Genomic DNA, 21,332 nt, shown 5'->3' with positions numbered 1-21,332 from the left:
GACATTAGAGTTTTAAAATCAAACATTTTAAGAGAACAATACATCATGGTTGTTTAAAACAGTGAGCATAAGCTGTGCCGTCAGCAAGTCGTTTCCCATCATGCTTTTGATCAGCGAGTCGCTGGAGAGCAACTGCAGAATCCGACACGTCCACCTCGCCGTCTCAAGAGTTTTTTGTCATACGTCAGCATGATTTCAGAGCAAGACGGACTGCACTCGGACACTCACACTCTAACCGGCATGCATCTCGCGGTGATCACCGGTGATCGGTTCTGCGCAGATTTAGCTAATCTCAAACGAGCCTGTGACTGAAGTTCAGTCACTGAACCCCAATTGTTTAATTTTGCATGAGAATCACTATAGGCCGTTCACCAGCGTTCTCCAAAAATGGAATACGATTTGAGCGAGCTCTTCCTATCGCGTTATAGGCTAGATGATAAAATGAGATAAAATGTGCAAACCATTTGTTCTATTGAGAATGTAGCAAACGAGCATAATCAAAAAGACTGACGAAAAGAGGGGGAAACATCATCCTGCAACCTTTTTAAATGCGAAGACACGCCATGTTTTTGTTGCTCGCCTGAATCGCCCAAATAAGTTTGCAACGAGCGAAAACCTTGCTCGTATTTTATAAAAACAGCGTAGGATGAGATATTTTTCAATCGGGAATTTGAATTCGATCGGTGTTGTCTGTGAGGAAACTGCTTTCTGAACCTGCAGGAGACAAGCTTTTCTTCATTGTGCAGCAGCTCACCATTATTCTCTTTGAGCACGAATCTGGTAAATTCCCTCTTTTATTTTCTGCAAATAGTTTTAGTGTCTTCGTAGTTAATGTATTTTATGTATTAGCAAAGCAAAAAAGTCATTTTATCCTGCCTCACTAATATTATGGATTGAATTGTTAAAGCAACTGTATTAACTGTTAGTTATTTTATTTTATTAAATGTCTTTTTTTTGCATCTGTTGTGCACACATTAACAAGTTTTCGGGTAACAAATTTTAATGACCTCAAAATGGCGGGCTGTGACTCATAACGTATTTAATTGGCAGGCATGCTTGGACATAAAGTAGTGGTTTTCATAGAGGTTTGACAATAATTCGATGCAATTTGTTCCATGTGTTGTACATTTTCATAAGGACATGTATTTATTTATAAAATGTATTCAAATAGTTTGCTCAAGTAAAGCTTGTGTTATTTAGCATAAACATCTTGCTTAAAATGTAACATTTCAAAAATCAAATTGTACAGTATAGTTTTTTTTTAAACTTGTTTTATGTGATCAGACTGAACATAATGCCTATTAAGTTACATAACTGATTAGCTTCATATGCTTTATATATTCCTAGTATTTTGGCAAATATTACAACCTGATTAACTTCTCAATCTCTCTCTTTTCAGGATAAAAGTGAAGCAGCTAGAAGTTAAGTTTGGTATGTTAATGTCCAATTATTAATTTTAATACACTTTCATTGCATACCAAAATGTGAATTAATATTATTTAGTGCACAACACAAATTGAAAAGGAAAAAAAATCAATGCTTTGAAGTGCAAACTTTGTGCTGCCTGCTATCTTTGATAAATGGAGTTAATGAAGACGGACTTTGCCATGAGACGCAAAGAGGTCATCACTGATAACCTAACCTTTTGGTGAGATCCTGGAACGCTGGCCTGCTTTAAAATGGATTCACAGGTAAAAAAAAAAAAAAAAATTCTTAGTTCACTTGAAAATGTTTTATATTTAAGAAATAGTTGACCCAGAACTGAACATTAGCCGTTAATTTACTCTCTCTCGGGCCATGCGAGATGTAGGTGACGTTCTTTCTTCAGTAGAACACTAAAGTTTATTTTAGGCTTAGCTCATGGTCCTTGGTGATTCATAAAATGCAGGTCAACGGGTGGCGTCACTTTGCAAGTCAAAAAACATAGACAAGCAACACAAAATTAATACCTGTGATACAGAAATCTTGAGCTTCAGACTCTTGTTTTCCTGGTAATAATGTTATAATCTGATGTCTATATCTGCTTTTTGACTCACATGGTGGCACCCGTAGACTTTTATGAATCACCAAAGAATACAGGTTCAGCTATATAATAATTTTTAGTGTTCTACTGAAGAAAGAAAGTAACCTACATTTTGGATGGCCGAAGGGTGAGTAAAAATAACAATTTACTGTTAGCGCGTCAGGTTTACACTCTACACTTACACAAAATATTATTTTGCAGTACATGTTTTTTTTTCTATAGGATCACAAATGTACACTGTTAAAACACATTTTACTTATTAATTTGTGCAGATCTGCCAAAATTTACAAACGTCAACCTGAAGAACCACTTTTATGCCGTGTTGGACCAGCATGCTCCCCGTCTTCAGAGCTTTCTCAGAAAGAAAGCTGCACGCACAGGGAAAGTGTCTGAAGTAATGAGTCAGCTCTTCAGGATATATGACCTCCAGGTTAGTTGGTTACACTTCTTGATGCCTGATATAGAAACTGCAGTGGATTTAAAAAAAAAAATCTGGTAGTATTTACAGACATTTTAGGGTGATGCATAGTATGGATGTGCAGATTATATTCCATGTTAAATCAAGATTCTCATACTCGTGTTTTTAATTCTCACATTGAAGTAAAAAGTGTACTGATATGCGACTGACACATTAGCTGGTAAGTATTCAACTGCCTTTATTACGCATTTCGTGACGTTACAGTTCCCTGCTACGGTGGCCTCTTAAGACCCTAATAGTGTCTCACAGGATATCCTTACATCTCCCTTATTCAGTAAACAAAAACAGATTCACTGTGCATTCTTTAAGCATAAAATAAATAAATAAAATAATTTGGTGCCAGAGGTTGCCAGTACTTAGCACACCGTAGGAGGACGGTCTTTACCACCGCCTCATTCAAGACAGACTGTGTCACGATTACTTTAGCCTAACCTGTCATGGAACATGACTCAACCATAAGGGTATACATTACCTGATGAACTCATGACCAGATACTAAGGCTCAAACACATGTAATTTTTTTTTTTTTTACAATAAACTTGTTATACCTCAACTGTGTAATAATGAGCTTAAAGCCGTCTGCTATAAATCAAGTCTGTCAGGGGCTTTTCTAATGTGCTCTGACCGTCTCTCTGGAGCTGCCTCTGGCTCCGTCATGACAGGTGCATTCTCCTCTAAAACCCCTGGCTGATTGTTTGTTGCTGTACCAGGCTGTGCACATTTGTCCCTGTACTCCTCTACTGAAGGAACTGCATTGCTGGCCTGTGTTTTAAGTAGCTGCAACCTGTTTCGTCTGACCAGAGCCCCGGAGCCACTTCATTCAGCACTGTTCCAGCGCGCTGCCAGTCCTGTCTTTCTGTGTTGAAAACTCTGACTCTGTCACCCGCCTGCAGAGGTTGCATTGCTTTTGCTGTGCGATCAAAGTATCTCTTTTGTTTTTCCTTTAATTTTTTCATGGCCTCCAGCACAGGTGTGTGGACTTGTTTCTTCACAGTTGGGATCTGTGTCTGTAGTCGTCTGCCCATGAGCAGTTCAGCCGGAGACTTCCCACTCGCCAGAGGTGCTGCTCTATAAGCCAGCAGAGCCAAATAAGGATCCTCACCATTCTCTGTTGCCTTTGTCAGAAGACTTTTCACTATTTGAACACCCTTTTCAGCCTTGCCATTTGCCTGTGGAAAGTGTGGGCTTACTGTGATGTGTTCAAATCCATACTCTCTGGCAAACTGCTTGAACTCCTGACTGGCATACTGAGGCCCATTGTCCGAGACGACAGTTCCTGGAATGCCATGTCGTGCAAAGCTGCACTTCATATGCTTAACTATTCCTGTTGCTGTTGTGCTTGTGAGCAAAGCCATCTCAGGATAGTTGGAGTAGTAGTCGATCATCAGTAAATACTCTCTGCCTCTGAAGTGGAACAGGTCCGTCCCAATTTTTTCCCAGGGGTGCTCCGCCCTCATGTCTGTGAGCAGCGGTTGTCTGTTATGGTAAGTAAGGCAAGTGGCACAGTCATTGATCATCTCTGCTATGTCACGATTCATGCCTGGCCAGTAAACAGTCTGTCTGGCTAGTCTCCTTGTTTTCTCTATGCCCAAGTGCCCTCTATGCAGTATTCGGAGGACCTCCTTCCGCAGCTTTGTTGGGATGACTATTTGGTCACCTTTCAGCAACAGGCCATCAGCTACCGCCAACACATCCTGGAATGAGTAGTACTGCGGGCATGCTTGCTTTGGCCACTCATTTCGCATGTGTCATATCACTTTCTGGAGCTGGCGGTCCACTACCGTCTCCCTTACTATTTTCTCTTTCAGGGTAGAGCTCACAGGTAGAGCCTCCACCACAGCATCCACGTGGCCTCTTATGGCTCCATATTCCTCTGTGTTGTCTGTGTTCAGTCCTTGTGCTGGTCTGGCCCTTGACAGAGCATCAGCCACTACCAGGTATTTCCCCGGCTTGTATGACAGTTCATAGGTATACTTCTGTAGACGCATCATCATATGCTGAATGCGTGGTGTCATCTCATTCAAGTGCTTTTTGCTGATAGTTATGAGTGGCTTGTGGTCAGTCTCAAGTTCAATGTGTGGCAAGCCAAAGACATAAGAGTGGAACTTGTCACAGCCAAAGACGAGCCCCAGACACTCTTTTTCTATTTGCGCGTATCTTTGTTCTGTTTCTGTCATGGATCGTGCAGCATAAGCCACTGGTTTCCAAGCCCCATCATGATACTGCAGCAAGACGGCCCCCAGTCCCTCTTTTGAGGCGTCTGTGGAGATTCGTGTCTTCTTACTCGGATCAAAAAAAAACAACACTGGCTCTGTGCTTAAAATGTCCTTGATTTCTTTCCACTCTTTGTCATGTGTCTGGTGCCAGGACCACTCTGTGTTTGACTGCAGGAGCTGACGGAGAGCAACAGTTTTTGCGGCAAGATTAGGCACAAATCTTCCCATGTTGTTCACCATCCCTAATGCTCTTTGTACCGCCTTCTTGTCTGTTGGCGGGGGCATGTCAGTCACTGCTTTGATTTTGTTCATGTCCGGCTGTACTCCTGCCGGTGTCAGTCGATCCCCAAGAAACGTGACTTCTTGGGTGCTGAACTGGCATTTCTCCTTGTTCAATCTGAGCCCGTACTTGTTGGGGATGGGACGAAATATCGTTTGACAAAATATTGCGATACGAAACGCATCGAGGTCGAAAAAAAATGGATCGCGAAATAAAGATAGATGGCACTGCTGCATGATTTGCGTAGTATATAAATAATTTAGTGTATTATATGTGTGTGTGTATGTATATGGGGCAGACATAAAGTCTATGGTGGCAGGCTGGCAGCACCATCTGCTGATCAAGCAGGGTAAAACTAAATGAAAAAAAAAAATTATATCCGGGGAACGGTGCGGTACGTCATCACGTCAAGACAGCGCATGTTGCAACAACAACAGCGCGGCCGGGGCTCTCTCTCTCTCTGCTCGTTATGCGCCCTGTCAAGCGCAGCAGTCAATTCATTCTACATCACTCGCCGATCAAAAAAGGCTTTGGCGGGACACACATTTGCTTTGGCGGCCAAAGCAAATGAATAAGTTGTTGTTATACAGTAATATTTTTTTTCCCTTTTTTGATATCGTATCATGACGTATCGTATCGTGACCCTGGCACAGGCCCGCCCACAGAAATGACTGGGCCCCTGAAAAGGTCCAGTGAATGGGCCCTCCCCAAATCTGCAATAGGCTACTCATATCATGCGTGTGCTCTCTCTCTCTCTCCTACATTAACACATAGGCTACATTTAACTGAGAGAGACTTACTCAGTGATGGGGTCTATATACACACACACACACACACACACACACACCAAGGGCTCTCAAGTGTCACGCATTGAGCATGACAGTCACTCATTTCGATCTTTTGTCACGCACTCCCGCCACACATTGTATTTCTCACGCGGAAAAACGATTTATAACATATTTAATATGCCGCAGCGCGCAAAATGTCTCTGGCCGCGCCGCTCTCACTTTGGACCCGGCAGGAATCAAGCGCATTCTGTGTTGTTAGTCGAGCTACACAAAAGCCAATCAGAAAATAGCACTATTGTATTTGCGCGGAAGACATTCGATATCGAAGATAGGATGGAATTTGCTTCTGCAGAGTGGCAGTCTTATGGTGTGTTCACTCAGTTTTAGCCGGACAGTGCACATGACAACTGCTGTAAATGACATGAAATATTCTCTCAGTCCTCGCGCATCTGATAAGGCCTCATTAGATCATTTACAGGACGATTTTAGGCAATCGATTGCTTCAATCACACTGGGGAGGTGGTGAGCAATAGGTCTTACTTTTTCTTTTACTGTCTATGGTCCTACCGCGTCAATTCGCGCACTCCATCGTGTGTCACTCACTTGCGTTGCTGACCGCGAACTGGCGCGAAGCACTGGCGTTTTGACTTTGCGTTACGTACAACAAAAAATAGCCTACTCAGACCATTTTCTGGAGAGGGGTGTTTCATTATGAAACAGGCTACATTTTACTCAAGCAACATTAAATAAAATGCTTTTTTTTTCTCACTTTCAACAATAAATGGTGCTATTTTGGTTAAAAATGAAATATGGTAACCTTTCCTTATATTTAGGATGAACATAATTATTGCTGGACTGCATGGGCCCCCCCTAGCGCCTGGGCCCCAGAAAACATTCCCCTTTATCCCCCCTTATGGACGGCCCTGCCCTGGCATATCGAGGTGCATCGTATCGTGAGTTTAAGTGTATCGTCCCATCCCTAGTACTTGTGGACTCTCTGAAGTGCACTATGCACTCTGCTGTGGAGCTGTTCTTGGGTCTCCGCCCATATTATGACATCATCAATATAAACCCTGACCCCCTCCAGTCCTTCAAACACATTCTCCATTGCACAGTGAAAAATTTCTGGTGCTGAGGAAATTCCAAAGGGGAGTCTCTGATAACTGTAGCGCCCAAAGGGCGTGTTGAAGGTGCATAGGTCTGTGCTTGCACTGTCAATTTGCAATTTGCCAAAATCCATGTGACGCCCTGTGTTTCAATCATTTGTCCATTGTAAGCTCTCAATCCCACTTTTTTGTTTTCTATAACTGGCTTGTGGCGCAGAGCTTTGAAGTCTTTTAATGTGATAAGATTTGCCATAGCTCCTGTGTCAAGTTTCATGTGAATCTCTGTGCCATTTACTTTAAGTGGCACAATCCACCTGTCTACATTTATTGTGTTCACACTAACTTCCAGCGTTGAAGTGCCCTTATTTTCCACAGTGACAGTGTCTGTATAGAATATGTCATCCTCATCATAGCCTTGCTCGCTCTCTTCCATCATATAAATTTGTTTCTTTTCTCTGGCAGAAAGGCACACTTTTGCAAAATGATTTTTTTTCTTGCACTTCGAGCAAACCTTCCCATATGCGGGGCATTGCCTGAAGCGATGTTTCCCACCGCAGCTCCTACAGTTCATGACGTAGTCTGATCCTGTTTCACGTGCATTATTAGAACGTTCCCCCTCTGAGCGAGGTGCGCTAGCTCTGACCACCCTGTCTACACCCCCTGGTGCTTCAGTAGTAACGGATGGCTTCTCAAAAATCTTTATCTGTTTCTCAGTCTGTTTGCTAGCTCTGCACATTCTGATTGCATCTTCTAATTTCAGACTGTCCTCGCTTAGCAGGCGTTCCCGCACCTTTTTATTGTGTTTTCCAAATACTATCTGATCACGTAGTATGGAGGACTGCATGTCGCCATAGTTACAGGATTGCACTTTCAGCCTTAGATCAGTCACATATGAGTCAAACGATTCATCTTGCTGCTGAATGCGGCAACGAAAAACATGTCTCTCGTATACTTCATTCTTTTTCGGACTACAGTATGCATCGAACTGCTCCAGAACTTTGTTCAGTTTGTTTTTATCTCCCACCTCTGTGAACTCAAACGTATTGTATATTTCTATCGCTTGTGTCCCTGCTATCGTCAGTAACAATGCCACTTTCCTCTCACCGCTCTTGTCGTTGGCGCCAGTTGCAGTCAAATAAAGTTGAAACGCCTGTTTAAACTGTTTCCACGCATAATCAATATTTCCTGTGATCTTCAATGGTTCTGGTGGTTTTATGACGTCCATCCCGTCTTTCTCACACAGACATTAACTATTTAATACTTTTACTCCTGGTACCATGTACTGATATGCGACTGACACATTAGCTGGTAAGTATTCAACTGCCTTTATTACGCATTTCGTGGCGTTACAGTTCCCTGCTACGGTGGCCTCTTAAGACCCTAATAGTGTCTCACAGGATATCCTTACAAAAAGGTTACGTCCATATACGACCAGTCCTCCGTGCTCTCCCCGCTCGTCTGCAAGAGGATGACTCCAACCATCTCAAGATGTGGGATGTAAGTGTCTGGTAACTGGTTACCAACAATCTCACTTGCTTTTCAGATGCCATTCTGGTTCCAGGTTTTTATTATATAATTTTTTTAATAATTATATAATACATTTTTGTAGTTATTGGACAGAATGGTTTGGAATAGATGTAAATATGTCACTTATTAGCTGTCCTCCTTTGGAAGTTTAGAGTAACAGTTCTCTGTTCTTGTCTTCAGGTTGAACATTCTGATGAACCAGACCTTGATGACGTCTCCTCTCCATTAGTGGCAATTTAACAGATGCCACGTTATTCTGCCCAGAGAAGATTGCGGTTGTACTTGAGGGTAACATGGTTATACAGTATATTTTCTCACATTGGCTGATGCACTTGTCATGCTTTAACTAATTACGCCTTGGATCTAAGTTACCCCAAAAGAGTTGGCCAACACATTTGACTTTACCCAGAAAGTCTTGATGGGTCTGGAGGATGGGAAGCTAAGGCCCAGAGTGTTGAGTCTTAAAAATTTGCTTTTGGCAGTGGAGTAACCTCAGTGTTTGAACAAAGCTTACAATGGTACTCCTTCATTTGAAATTTCATTTAAAATTACACTTCTGTCACTTTTAGTAAGGAAATTAGTTTTTTGAAAACACCTTACAGATGTATTTTTAAAGTATGATTGTTCAACGTACAGTACGACAATGCAGTACATTGCAGTTTACGCTGTAGTAATCATATCTTTGATTTCTGTATGCTAATAAGGTCATGATGTGCAGTTTAGTAAATCATTGAGCAAACATTTCTCAAGGGCCTTGCACTGTTTTGGAGAATTTCCATTTGACAAAAAATTTATTGTTGATGTTTTGTGGTTAATAAAAGAGTAATTTGAATTTAAATTGTCTGTGTGAACCTGTTTTTTATGTATAGCTAGCAATTTAGTTACTTGATTATGTAAATTTAAAAACTTACAAAAATGAATAAAGTGAGTAATTTATTACTGATAAATTAAAATAAAGGTTTTTATGAAGGTAAAATAAATTGTAATGTAACAAAAAAAAAATAAGTTACCTTTAATTAATTTTAATATGTTCTGTGAACCCAAAAACTACTTGTAAAATTACTTGATCAATAACGTTATAGTAATTTGTAAGATTAAGTTAGTATCAGTTAAAATTACCTAGTACCAGTTACTTAAAAAAATAATGTTTCTTTAACTTATAAAATGTAGTTAGTACTGCTTAAAATTTTCGATGTAATCAGTTTCAACTATTTTTTTTAGTTATATTAACTTATCCGGTTTTACAGTGCAGTTGTAACTCGTTTGTGACTGTGAAAGCTTGAGCTTGATGTTAAAATTATTCCAGATAATTAGGCTAATGTCCATAACTAAAATAATGAATCATCTTTTTAATGTACATTTTTTAATTGTAAACTTCAACATTTAACTGTTCTGCTCAACGGCCTATATTATATTAATATTAGATGGAACAAATGATATAATTCATGAGGAATTATTCAAAATTTTGATTGATAGAGGACTGGTAAAAAATATTTATTAATTTTTTCAACAAAGTGTAACCAAGTAGTGCTCCATACTTCAATCCAGTAGGTGGCGGACAATGCACCTTTTAGTTGGTTTGCCAACCGCCATTTAAACAACAGAAGAACTTCAAAAATCTACCGGAGGACTTCCAGGGGTGGGCGATACTGCAAAATTCGGTATGATCCGATACCAAGTAAATACTTGAACGAGTTGCTTTCAACCAAGTGTCATCTTTCCTGTCTCTGACCAACCAGCTAGAAACCAATCTGGTTTCAAGAAAGGGCACGTACCGAGACTGCACTACTGTCGGTCACAGAGGCACTACGGATTGCAAAAGCTGCTTCCAAATCATCAGTTCTCATTCTCCTGGATCTGTCTGCTGCCTTCGACACTGTGAACCATCAGATCCTGCTGTCCACCCTCTCATCACTGGGCATCACTGGAACCTCCCTCAACTGGTTTGAGTCCTATCTCACAGGTAGGTCGAGGCACAAAATCACTCTCCAGAACATTCTCATTCACGGTGCCATGCTGGTGGAATGACCTGCCCACCCTCATCCGGAATGCAGAATCCCTGACAGCATTCAAAAGACAACTAATCTCTTCCGTGAGTACTTAACATAACAAAATAAAAAAATATTAATTCCTCTCCTTTAAATCCTCCCTTGTCTGATTATTGATACTCTGAGCAATGGCTGAACTTTGTATTTTGAACACTTCCTGCGTTGTTTTTGCTTCTTCACGATGACTCGATTGCTTTAGTCCCCAGTTGTAAGTCGCTTTGGATAAAAGCGTCTGCTAATGACTAAATGTAAATGTAATTACAGGGCAAATATCGTCGATATCTATACCGATACCAATACTTTGTAACTTTAAAAGCATGCACTTGAACTTAGATGCACTTTCCTGTGCTAGAGCAGTGTGTCATGATTTATGAGGTGAATACATCATTAATATGCTAAATCTGAATACGTTTTCATGACCACTAAATATTTTCTGATTAAGTGCTCTCACCTGTAATTAGTCAGTGACTTTTTCCGAACTACCCTAATTATAGTAAAGGCACTATTGTACATTAGCCAACTGTTCAAAAGTGTGGGGTCTGTAAGATTTTTAATTCTCTTCTGCATTTATTTGATAAATACAGTAAAAAAAACTGTAATATTGTTACAATTTAGCATAGGCTATCTGTTTTGTCATAGTAAACTGTAATTTATTCCTGATCAAAGCTGAATTTTCAGCATCATTACTCATGATCCTTCATGATGAGAATTCATTTTAATATGCTGATTTGCTGCTCAAGAAACATTTCTTATTATTATCAATGTTTAAAACAATTTCATATTTTTGTGGAAACCATGATACATTTTTTGCAGAATTATTTGATGAACAAAGTTGAAAGAACAGCATTTATATGAAATAGATATTTTTTTAACAGTGTAAAACCCTTGACTGTCACTTTTGATCAATTTAATGCATCGATCCTTGAATAAAAATATTAATTTTATTTAAAAATCTTACTGACGTCAACAATTTGAACCGTTATGTACACGTTTAGTTTGTTTATTGCGAAATAACTCCCGATTGTTTCTCTGTCATCTAAGCAAGACTTCATTTCCCAAACGCACGAGCTCACGAGCTTCTGCGAGCTCAGCGAAGCACCAGCATCGAACGCTCTCGGTGATTGATTGTTTTCGTCTTGTATCCAGATGACTAGGATAAATAGTTCTATCCTACACAATTATTCGCTAACATTCGCTTATTTTTCCACTTACACGTTTATTTTACGTACTGAATTGCGTGCTTAAATAATAAAAATTACTGGTAAAAAAAAAAAAAAACACACACACACACACACACACACACATTTGGATCGATAGCCTATTTATATATGAGGATCGATCCTTTTCTATACCACGTCAGGGCGGTAATGCATCATAAAGCTGGTGCCGCCCATAGGTGCCGCCCGCCAGAAAACGCAACAAAGAAGAAGATATCACGTCAGTATAGAAAGTATCGATAGGCCTACGTACAGCATCGATCCGCCCAGACATTTTAAAGCATGCTTTGAGACACTTATTTTAATCTGACATGTATTTAGGATCGTATATGGACATTGGGACGCAGGGAAACTGGATGTTTAAGGAAATGTGTCGAATATGAAGCATCTTTATTTGGCTCTTATTGATCTGGGGTTTACTGGACCATATAGACTTTTTAAGGTAAAATCTCTCTTCCGGCCGACGGTAAAAACGAAAGTGATAGTTTGTATCTCATTGTTATAAATTCCACAGAAATGCGTTTGTATTTTGCGATGTGTGTTATTACGGACTGCATGGTGGTGGTGGGGGAAAAATTGGATGGGAGAATTTTATTTATTTATTTATTTAAATCTTGCGTTCCCTCGCAAAGATATTTGCGTATTCGCTTGACAAACCTGTTGTGAGCTCAGGCAAACAAGTCCCGTTTAATGATCCCGCTGGCAGTGTTTCAGACACGTACGTTAACAATGAAGGGGTTCATCAAGTTTGAACTTTAACTCAAATACAATGCAAGTTGATCACATATCGGTCTTTGTCAGACGCGTGAGTTTGTTGTGTGTGACCATAGACAGTATAAGAAGTGGACAGAGCCATCTCATTGGAACTCAATTGACACAAGTGAAGCCCATTTTTGGCGATTTTTTAGCACTTCCGTTCCTGCCGCGCAGACTCAAACCGAGTTTTGACGTGCTAAGCTTGATGACGTGGCAACCTGTCTGACAGATGTAAATCTTCTAGTAGCTGTGCGTGCAAACTGCCAACGTTAATCTTGCAGAGACGGCAAGCTTGAGCAAAGAGTTCTTTGGCGTGAGTGAGCAGGAGTACGTATCTCTGATTAATTATTTTGTATAGTATTTATTTTAAATTGTAACGCCAGTACGCCTCCTGTCTGTACCATAGAGAGTATAAGGGTACGGTAATTTCTCTACAGTGCGACAGAGAGTCGAGTGGTTATGACGCAATCGTTAGCCTATTTTTACAAAAACTGTTTCTACGGGGCCATAATGGGTAATGGAGCCCTTTATACATTGTCGTGTTTCTTTAGAAATAAATAATGGACAAATGGAGTCTTTAAACGCCTCAGATGTAAAGTTATTCGCAGTCAAAGTGACGCCAAAATGAATGGGAGTCAATGGAATGCTAACGCAAGTGAAGTTCTGCTACAATATGGCGGTACGCGGCCGGATTCAACTTCCGGGCGATGGATTACCCCCTTGTTGTGTGTGACGTCACCGCTGCGCCATTTTTGCGGTATCGCTACTGACTGTGAGCATTGAAGAGATTACAAGAGTAGAGATAACAAGTAAATAACTCGCAAAACTGGAGAAGCGCAAGAAAACTGAGAAAATGCCGTACCGCAATAAACTCGATAAATATGGCAGGTACCGTTATTTGGAGAAATTGTCATCCATTCAGAACATAGATCCATATATTAGCTGACTGCAGTGAGTTGGAGTGCTGATCCCTCATTGCTTTCCTCATCCTCATACTTGGACATTGTCAACTATCTTGTTTATGGTAAGCGCATATACCAGTGAACAATTAAAAAAACTATAAATCTCTTAAAACCCACGGGCATTTCACCAACGGCTGTGTACAGGATTTATTTGCATTCCCACCGATGGACACAGTAGTAACAGCAAAGATAGGTTTGATGTATTGATGATGATGATAATGTCATGTTAAGGATGGTTTAGTTTGAAAAAAAGAATGAAAAACACAATTCTCCAGCATCGATACCTTACAAATGGCGGCTACACCCATAATGCACTTCGTGTATCACAAGTGTGACGTCACTTGACATTACTATGATTGTAAATAGGTGTCATTCGTGTTTTAACTACATGGCATCATAGCGTGAGTAAATGTTGCATACTGATCAAATGTACCTTGAATGCAAGCAATTGCATAGAGAGTCGTTTTTGGATAAAAACTGCTGGCAAATGCATAGAAAATGTAAATTAAAACATCATATTTGGTAGAAAAACAACTTCAATGTAGCAATATTCTATGGGTAATGTTCATCTATTTTTACATTTATTTATTTAACAAACGCTTTTTTAGCCAGGAGAACAATAGAAGCAGTGAAGCCAGGAGAACACTAGTGTTGTTCTTTTGTTGGTTTAACTGCTTCTATTCTATTGTTCTCCTGGCTCCTGGTTTAACTGCTTCTATTGTTCTCCTTATACACTTATGTAACATAAGTGATGTGAGCAGTGAAGTAAGTCCCTGTTAGTCCAGCAGGAAACCCCCTTAAATATCTGAAGATTATGCTGTTGTTTATTGTATGCTTTTGTTTTCTTCATTCAAAATGGAAAAAAAAGAGCTGGGGGTGTAAACTTTTGAACATTTTATTTAGTTAAAATATCTTCTTCTTTTTTTTATTCAGTACTGCCCTTCATAAACTACGTGTATTTGCATGTTTCCCAGGAGACAAAACAAGTACTGTTTTCCCCGATCACCCAATTCAAAAGGGCTCTTTATGCATTGTTTCTTTCTTGAGCATTAATGAATGGTTCCAGTTTTTGTAATAGTTGCGTTTGAGTCCATCAGTCGTCCGTAGTGTGAAAATCTGGATCTCAAAATTATAGTCACTGCTGGAAAGGTTTTAAATATGCAAGAGATGCTGGAAAATTAATGACAAAAGCCGTTCACGTCCTCAGACTCGGATTTATGTGTTTCTATGTCAACACAATCAACGACAAAATTAATCTGCAGCAGTCATGTGTTAAGACTAGAGCTCTGTTGTTTGTTTACATTTATTATTATTGTAATGTTCTGTGCTTTGAGACACGAGGTAATGTAATGCCGTCTCTTGTGACGCTCTGCTCTGGCTGTGTGTGTTCATGTGATTTTAAAGGAGGTGTGGCTTTAAAGACTCTGGGAAGGGAGGGTGGGATCTCGTGCTTTCAAAGCTAACTCGCTATTGCTAAACTCTCCGAAATTGCCCACCCTACCTTAAAATCACATCATTATTGTTTTACTGATATTTTTCCAGTGATATTCAGATGTGTATTTTTTTCTTTACCTGGAAAAATAAAAACAATAAATGTCTTGTATATTAATGTGTTAGAGAATAACAACTTTTTAATAAAGTACAAAGTAAAAACATTTCATGGATAATATCCATCTATTACATATTCATAATGGGTAATGTTATGAATTTCAGTATGAAAGTACTTGACAAGATGGGGGACAAATTATGAATCAGGATGTGTTGTATGATGGTCATTAAGTTGCATAAGTTCGTCAATAAGACTCATGTATGTTTGTTTGATGAGTGAATGTGTGATTCAATGATGTTCTTCTGCTGTTCCAGACATATTTATCTACCCAAAAAAAAAAAAACATTTTCACAGCACTTTCCTGTGGTTTTATTTTATTTTTTATTTTATTTTATTTTGCTTATAATGAACTGTTGATTTCTTCTTCAGGTGCGTCTGGTGTTACAGATGAAGTGTCAGTGATGGAGGGAGATTCAGTCACTCTAAACACTGGTGTTCAAACAAACCAACAAGACAGAATTAGATGGTATTATAATGACATTTGCATTGCTAAAATCAATAGAGATCAGAGTAATATCTGTACAGATGTTCAGTGTAATGAAGGCACTGAGAGATTCAGAGACAGACTGAAGCTGGATCATCAGACTGGATCTCTGACCATCATGAACACCAGAAACACAGACTCTGGAGTTTATCAACTACAGATCAGCAGCGGCAGCAGCGACAGTGAAAAGACCTTCAGTGTTATTTTATATGGTGAGTCATTATATTTAAATGCATATCTTGTACATTCAAATCTCGTCATTAATATGTTTAGGGATATTTTTGCTGACATTCAGAGGTGTTTTTTCTCTTTACCTGTACATTAATTTAGATTCTCTCTCTCTGAAAGGCTTTGATCCACTTCAAATGTTGACTACTGTAGTATCTCGCTATGTGTAGTCTGTTCATTGGATACTTTTTTTATTTTATTCTTAATCAAGTATTAATAACATTATTACTTCTACTTGAGTACAGCTTTTGGCACAAAATGTGGATACATTTTGCTTTTCAGACTGAAAGTCAAGAGAGAATGTTTTATCACTTTCATATCCACAGTTCTCAGGGAAAAGAAAACAGTTCTGTTGTGTGTCTTTTCCCCCCAAAAAGATCCTCCAATCATCTGTTGGTTTGTGTTTCAGGTGTTTCTGCTGCTGAACGAGATAAAGTGAAGAGAAAGTCAGTGATGGAGGGAGAATCTGTCACTTTATACAGTGGTGTAATGAGAAAACTGAATGATTCAATAACATGGTATATTAATGAGATTATCATCGCTGAAATCAATAGAGATCTCAGTAAGATCTGTACAGATGTTCAGTGTAATAAAGACACTGAGAGATTCAGAGACAGACTGAAGCTGGATCATCAGACTGGATCTCTGACCATCACAGACACCAGAAACACAGACTCTGGAGAATATAAACTACAGATCAGCAACAGCAGATTCAGCATCATTAACAGCTTCAGTGTTTCTGTCACTGGTGAGTCTCGTTTAATTATTAAATGCATTTTGCCTTAAGCAGTTTCAAAATGTACTATTTTTAAATCCAAACAGTAAATGTTTTCATTGTGGCCTGTTTAAAAAGTGATTTTGGACTCCATATGTACAGGTGTAAATGTCAGACAAAAGTATCCACCTTATTTTTCAGGTAAGAACGAGTGCGGCCATTTGTAATTTTAATGTGTCTGACTTCCAGTGTCATTCTCTTCCAGTTATTTTTAGCGGTTTAAAACAGATCATTATGCTCCTTAATGTTTCAACCTGGTGTTTCTAACCATATTATTTTGATGTACTGTCTTAATTAGAAACACGCTGGTTTGTAGCGCAAACCGTTTTACAGTTTACTGCAGTTTGATATTCTTCTCGTTGATTCCCTATAGCAGATGATAAATCAGAAGCCTCACACATTCAGAGAAAACGCATTACTTCTGCGTTGAAAAATAAGGTGGATTGGTAGAGTTGATCTCTAGTAATAGTGTGTGTCTTTAGCTCCTCCAGGTTCAGGTTTATCTTCAGCTGCTATAGGAGGAATATGTGCTGTTGTTCTGTTTGTGGCTGCAGTCGCTGCTGGGATTTACTGTCACCACAGATCAAAACAAACAGGCAAGTATTACATACAGCTGAGCTGATCTTCCAAAATATTAGATTTATTGTGCATAAAGAGTCTTGTAAAAGTACATATTGTAATTTTAATTGACCAACGTAAGAGTTTGTTGTTTAAACAGGAAACTGGACAGCGCGCCATGATCAGGTGAGATACTGTGAGCACTTAAATTCAGTTTTTGAAGACAGAACGATTATAACAGATGGAGATCTGTAAGTGGTGTTTATCTGTTCGAAGTTTTCTATCTGAAACCATGATTGGTTTCATTCAGAAATCATTACATAGAAACACCAATGATGATGGCGAAATGGGCTTTCAATAAAATCTTGCCGTCTATACCGTAGAAAGGTGAAAAACTTTTTTTAAATGGGTGCCACGTGACTAGAGAAAACAGAAGAAAAAATGCTGTTGTTTTCCATTTTGCCAAATCGGTAGAAAAACTTCAAGACCCATAATGCACTGGGCATGTTGCTGTCCAAGGCCACTCACACCAGTCTGATGGATACACTTACCGGCCTTGCTTTAGGAGGAAACACTTCTTAGCAAACTTGTAGTCATAATAGTGTCGACTTGGAGAACGAGTAAACTTTGTTCAATTACATATACTACCGTCATTATAAAAATACAAAGCAAGTTGAAAATTGGAGAAGTGTCACTTTAAGAGAGCGCTGATCTTGTGGTGTTTTACTTCAGAATGAAGAACAGGGTCTTTACATTCAGCAAACATCAGAGAGAAAAACACTGTTTTGTGTTTGTGAAACTGAATCATCAATCCTGAACATTTGCTTTACCTTCTGTGAATCTGTTTCTGACTTTCAGGAGATCTGATGTCCCTTCAACCGACTGGCAATCCACAGGAGCTAACGGGACGTCCACTGGTCAGACTGATGGGTCACTGATCGCAGCTGATGATGAGATTCCATAGTAACATTATTATTTTAATAGTGTCACTGAAAAGGAACATTAAGAGAGATGAGAAAGTTAAGAAAAAGGAAATGGAAGATGATTTTCTGACTTTCAGCAAAATAATGTCATGATGCCATATTAGTTTACTTTTTCGTGGAAATGTGAAAAGGCTCCTTTAATTGTGTTTAGAACAAAACTTTTACATGTGCATTCAGAACAGGAGAAAGTCGTGATGATAATCACCGAAGCTACCTCAAGTATAATTGACATGTTTGCCTTGATAACATACAAACATACAAAAGAAATTTACTAAATATTGAGTTTCATCCATAGACTGTAAAAAAAGATGGACAACAGCCCTTCACTGGTGAAAAGTGAAGCCGCCAAAGTCTCAATTTGTCCTGATTTGGGACCTGATTATGTGCAGTAGAATCACTGTAGAAATGAAATATAGATGAATCTTTATAAACTTACAAAAGTAGTTAATTTGATAGCAGTGAGGGATTACTTGGTCTTTTGTATTTTGATTATCAGTAAAAAAAAAAACAGCAGCAGGTTTATTAGCTGCTGTTCCTTTAAGACCGAATGCATGCGGTCCAATATGGCCTGCCCTACTGTACAAACGTTTTCTTTGTTTACGTTCATTAAGATATAACCCACTGTGTTATGCCGGTCTCGTGTAAATTAATTGCCAAAACGCATTAAAAGTTTTTAGTTTTTAGTTGAAAACGGTGTCGTGTAAACAGCCCCTTAGTTTTACGATTTTGTTTTAATCCAAATTATGCATGTGGTGAGTGAACGATCAGCAATCAAGAGCAATGCAACAGAAGTTCTTCTGTTGCATCTCTCTCTCTCTCTCTCTCTCTCTCTCTCTCTCTCTCTCTCTCTGGCATTTTGGCCTAAAAATGTCATATTGCAAGATGTTAGTGCTCTTCACAGACTATATATCTGCAATTCACTAGACTGCAATTCAGTCTGTACTATTGACATTGTTGAATCCCTGATTATGTTGCATTTTTTAAATGTTAGCAATGGCATCTTCTCTACACCAGGGGCTTTCACACTGCCTGGGTAGGCCTAGCTGTAGAAACTGTAATTCCCCGAGAACTAATGGTTCCCTTATTACGGTGCGTGTCCACTCGCATTCTCCGTTTTTAGTTTACAATCTGTTTAAAAGCCCTGTCTATTTATGTTATTATATAGAACTGTTATACATAGAAAGTAGACATGAAGTTATTAGTGTATATGCCCTGTGGTTGATGTCCAGTGTTGCAAGCTGAGCAGAAATACATTATCATGTTTCGCTTGATCTCCTCAAAGTTGCATTGGATTTTCTTCTCAGCGTAAAGGTTAAGAGTCCCATCTATCACTGTGTTCCATGTTCGTAGAGTTAGTTTCTGGAGTAAATACTGTAGATAGGCTATAATCTGTGAGTTTACACAGCTTTTTTTTTTAATGGTGGGTGCTGGTGTTTCGCTTGCGTTCGGCCAATCAGCGAACACTAACATGACTGGCAGTTCCTATAGACGGATTTCTTTGCAACAATTTCACAGAGATGCGCGCGCGACTAGGGGGCAGAAAGCAGATCTTTACAGCATATCTAGCAGAAACCGAGATGACACAGAGCTTTTATACATATAATTTATATATATATATATTTTATTCTATATACCTTATTCTATATCTATCATGTTAGAATATCTATCATATTTTATAGACCTTTATTTATTTATTTATTTATTTATTTCTAGCTATTAAATATTAGTAATCAAATAAATCCTTTATTTTTTAAGAATGTTAATAATTTAATGTAGCAGTAAAAAATTATATTTAATATATTCATTTAATGTACATTACTATTAATAATTAAAACATTTTAAATTAAAATAATTAAAAGAAAAAACCATTAATAATACAATTGCATTATTAATATAAATATTATTAATATAAAACTTATTCTATATAATATGGACCTTTTATTTTATTATTAATTATCAAATACAATATCAAACATATCATATGTTATTAAATAATTTCTATTTTATATATATTTTATATATAATAATTTAATGTAGCAGTAAAATATTATATTATATTTAATATATTCATTTAATGTACATTGATTTTAATAATTAAATCATTTAAAATAAAATAAGAAAATAAAATATTAATAACTTGAATACACTATAAATGTAATATTTATTCATTATAATTAATATAACCTCTTTTTTTTTTTTCATATCCACTTGGACATATCTGTGATCCATTCGTGGTCTGAAATGGTGTTGTGATCTGGTAATGTCTCGCCGTTACTGAGAGTTAATGTCTTAATATAATCGGCGCTACCTCGGCTTCCAAAGTAATTGATGCTAGCCATTTCCTCACTGTCACACACCTAGCTAGCTGTCACACGTCTCATGTATAATACAGTATGTTTACAGTATAAAATTTCCTTCAAATGTGCCAGGTCGTGACATAGCCTTGTCGTAAACACATTTAAGATAGAAAGGCTCAAAAACCAACAAAGTTCATGAATTCATAGGGTATGTCATGTTTTTATGATTAGCAAACTTAGTTGGACAATTTAATTCAGAGATCTGGGGCGAGTTGCATAAACTGCTAAGACTAGTCTTACAATTTAGTCATCCAATTTTTTTCTTCAAGACTGTTCATAACTTTTTTAAGTTAGTTACATAGAAACGTACATTGGTCTAATTTGATACCGAACAGTAAGACTGATTACCCCTAACTAACTGCTAGTTGGTCATACTAGTTCTTAAGACACTGCCTTAGCATAATGGCTATGTTTATGCAACTGGTCCCTGATGACTATCATTATAACTTAGCCTAATAGTCAACTGTTGTTAGCTAACGTTTTCGATAATGTTACATTAATATGCAAATGAAACGCAACAGATCCAACTCTAAAATGGCAGTTTATTATTGAGTCAACAGGAATTCACAATTAATGTGACATCTTTGTTAATTACAATTAAGTGCCTTACAGTCTTCTAGGTGTTAAGCCGAGTTCTAACGTTACATGACAATAATTGCATACACCCCCAAGTACTTTTTAAAAACGATATAATATTATTTGTGGGCTTAATTAATGGTGATCAATAATTGGGCAGAACAGATGTTGTAGGCTAAATGACTGTTGCCTCTCGTGAGGTGCGTGCAGAACTCGGCAGAACACCTGTTAGCGGTTTTGCCCCCTGAGTGTGTGCGCATCCAGTTTTGTAGACAAGTATACAAGAAACCCGTCTATAGTGCTGGTTTAGACCCTACACTGAAGTAGGAGCTAAATTAGTTCCTCCAAAAGGAGTTCCTAAA

General features: G+C 38.4%; 1 protein-coding gene across 1 annotated transcript; it reads left to right on the top strand.

Annotated features, from left to right (window-relative positions):
• Positions 1 to 15,090: 15,090 nt before the first annotated feature.
• Positions 15,091 to 17,992, top strand: LOC130087014 (uncharacterized). Its single transcript, XM_056253215.1, has 5 exons — positions 15,091 to 15,094; positions 15,379 to 15,705; positions 16,131 to 16,469; positions 16,979 to 17,092; positions 17,913 to 17,992. Exons 1-5 carry the CDS (start codon positions 15,091 to 15,093, stop codon positions 17,990 to 17,992), a joined length of 864 nt encoding a protein of 287 aa, XP_056109190.1.
• The last annotated feature ends 3,340 nt before the right edge of the window (positions 17,993 to 21,332 follow it).

The sequence above is a fragment of the Rhinichthys klamathensis genome, unplaced genomic scaffold, assembly GCF_029890125.1.
Source record: "Rhinichthys klamathensis goyatoka isolate OS25496 unplaced genomic scaffold, OSU_Roscu_1.1 h1tg000103l_1, whole genome shotgun sequence".
Taxonomy (NCBI): domain Eukaryota; kingdom Metazoa; phylum Chordata; class Actinopteri; order Cypriniformes; family Leuciscidae; genus Rhinichthys; species Rhinichthys klamathensis.
The sequence above is the reverse complement of the archived record's forward strand: the minus strand, read 5'-3'. Positions and strand labels throughout refer to the sequence as shown.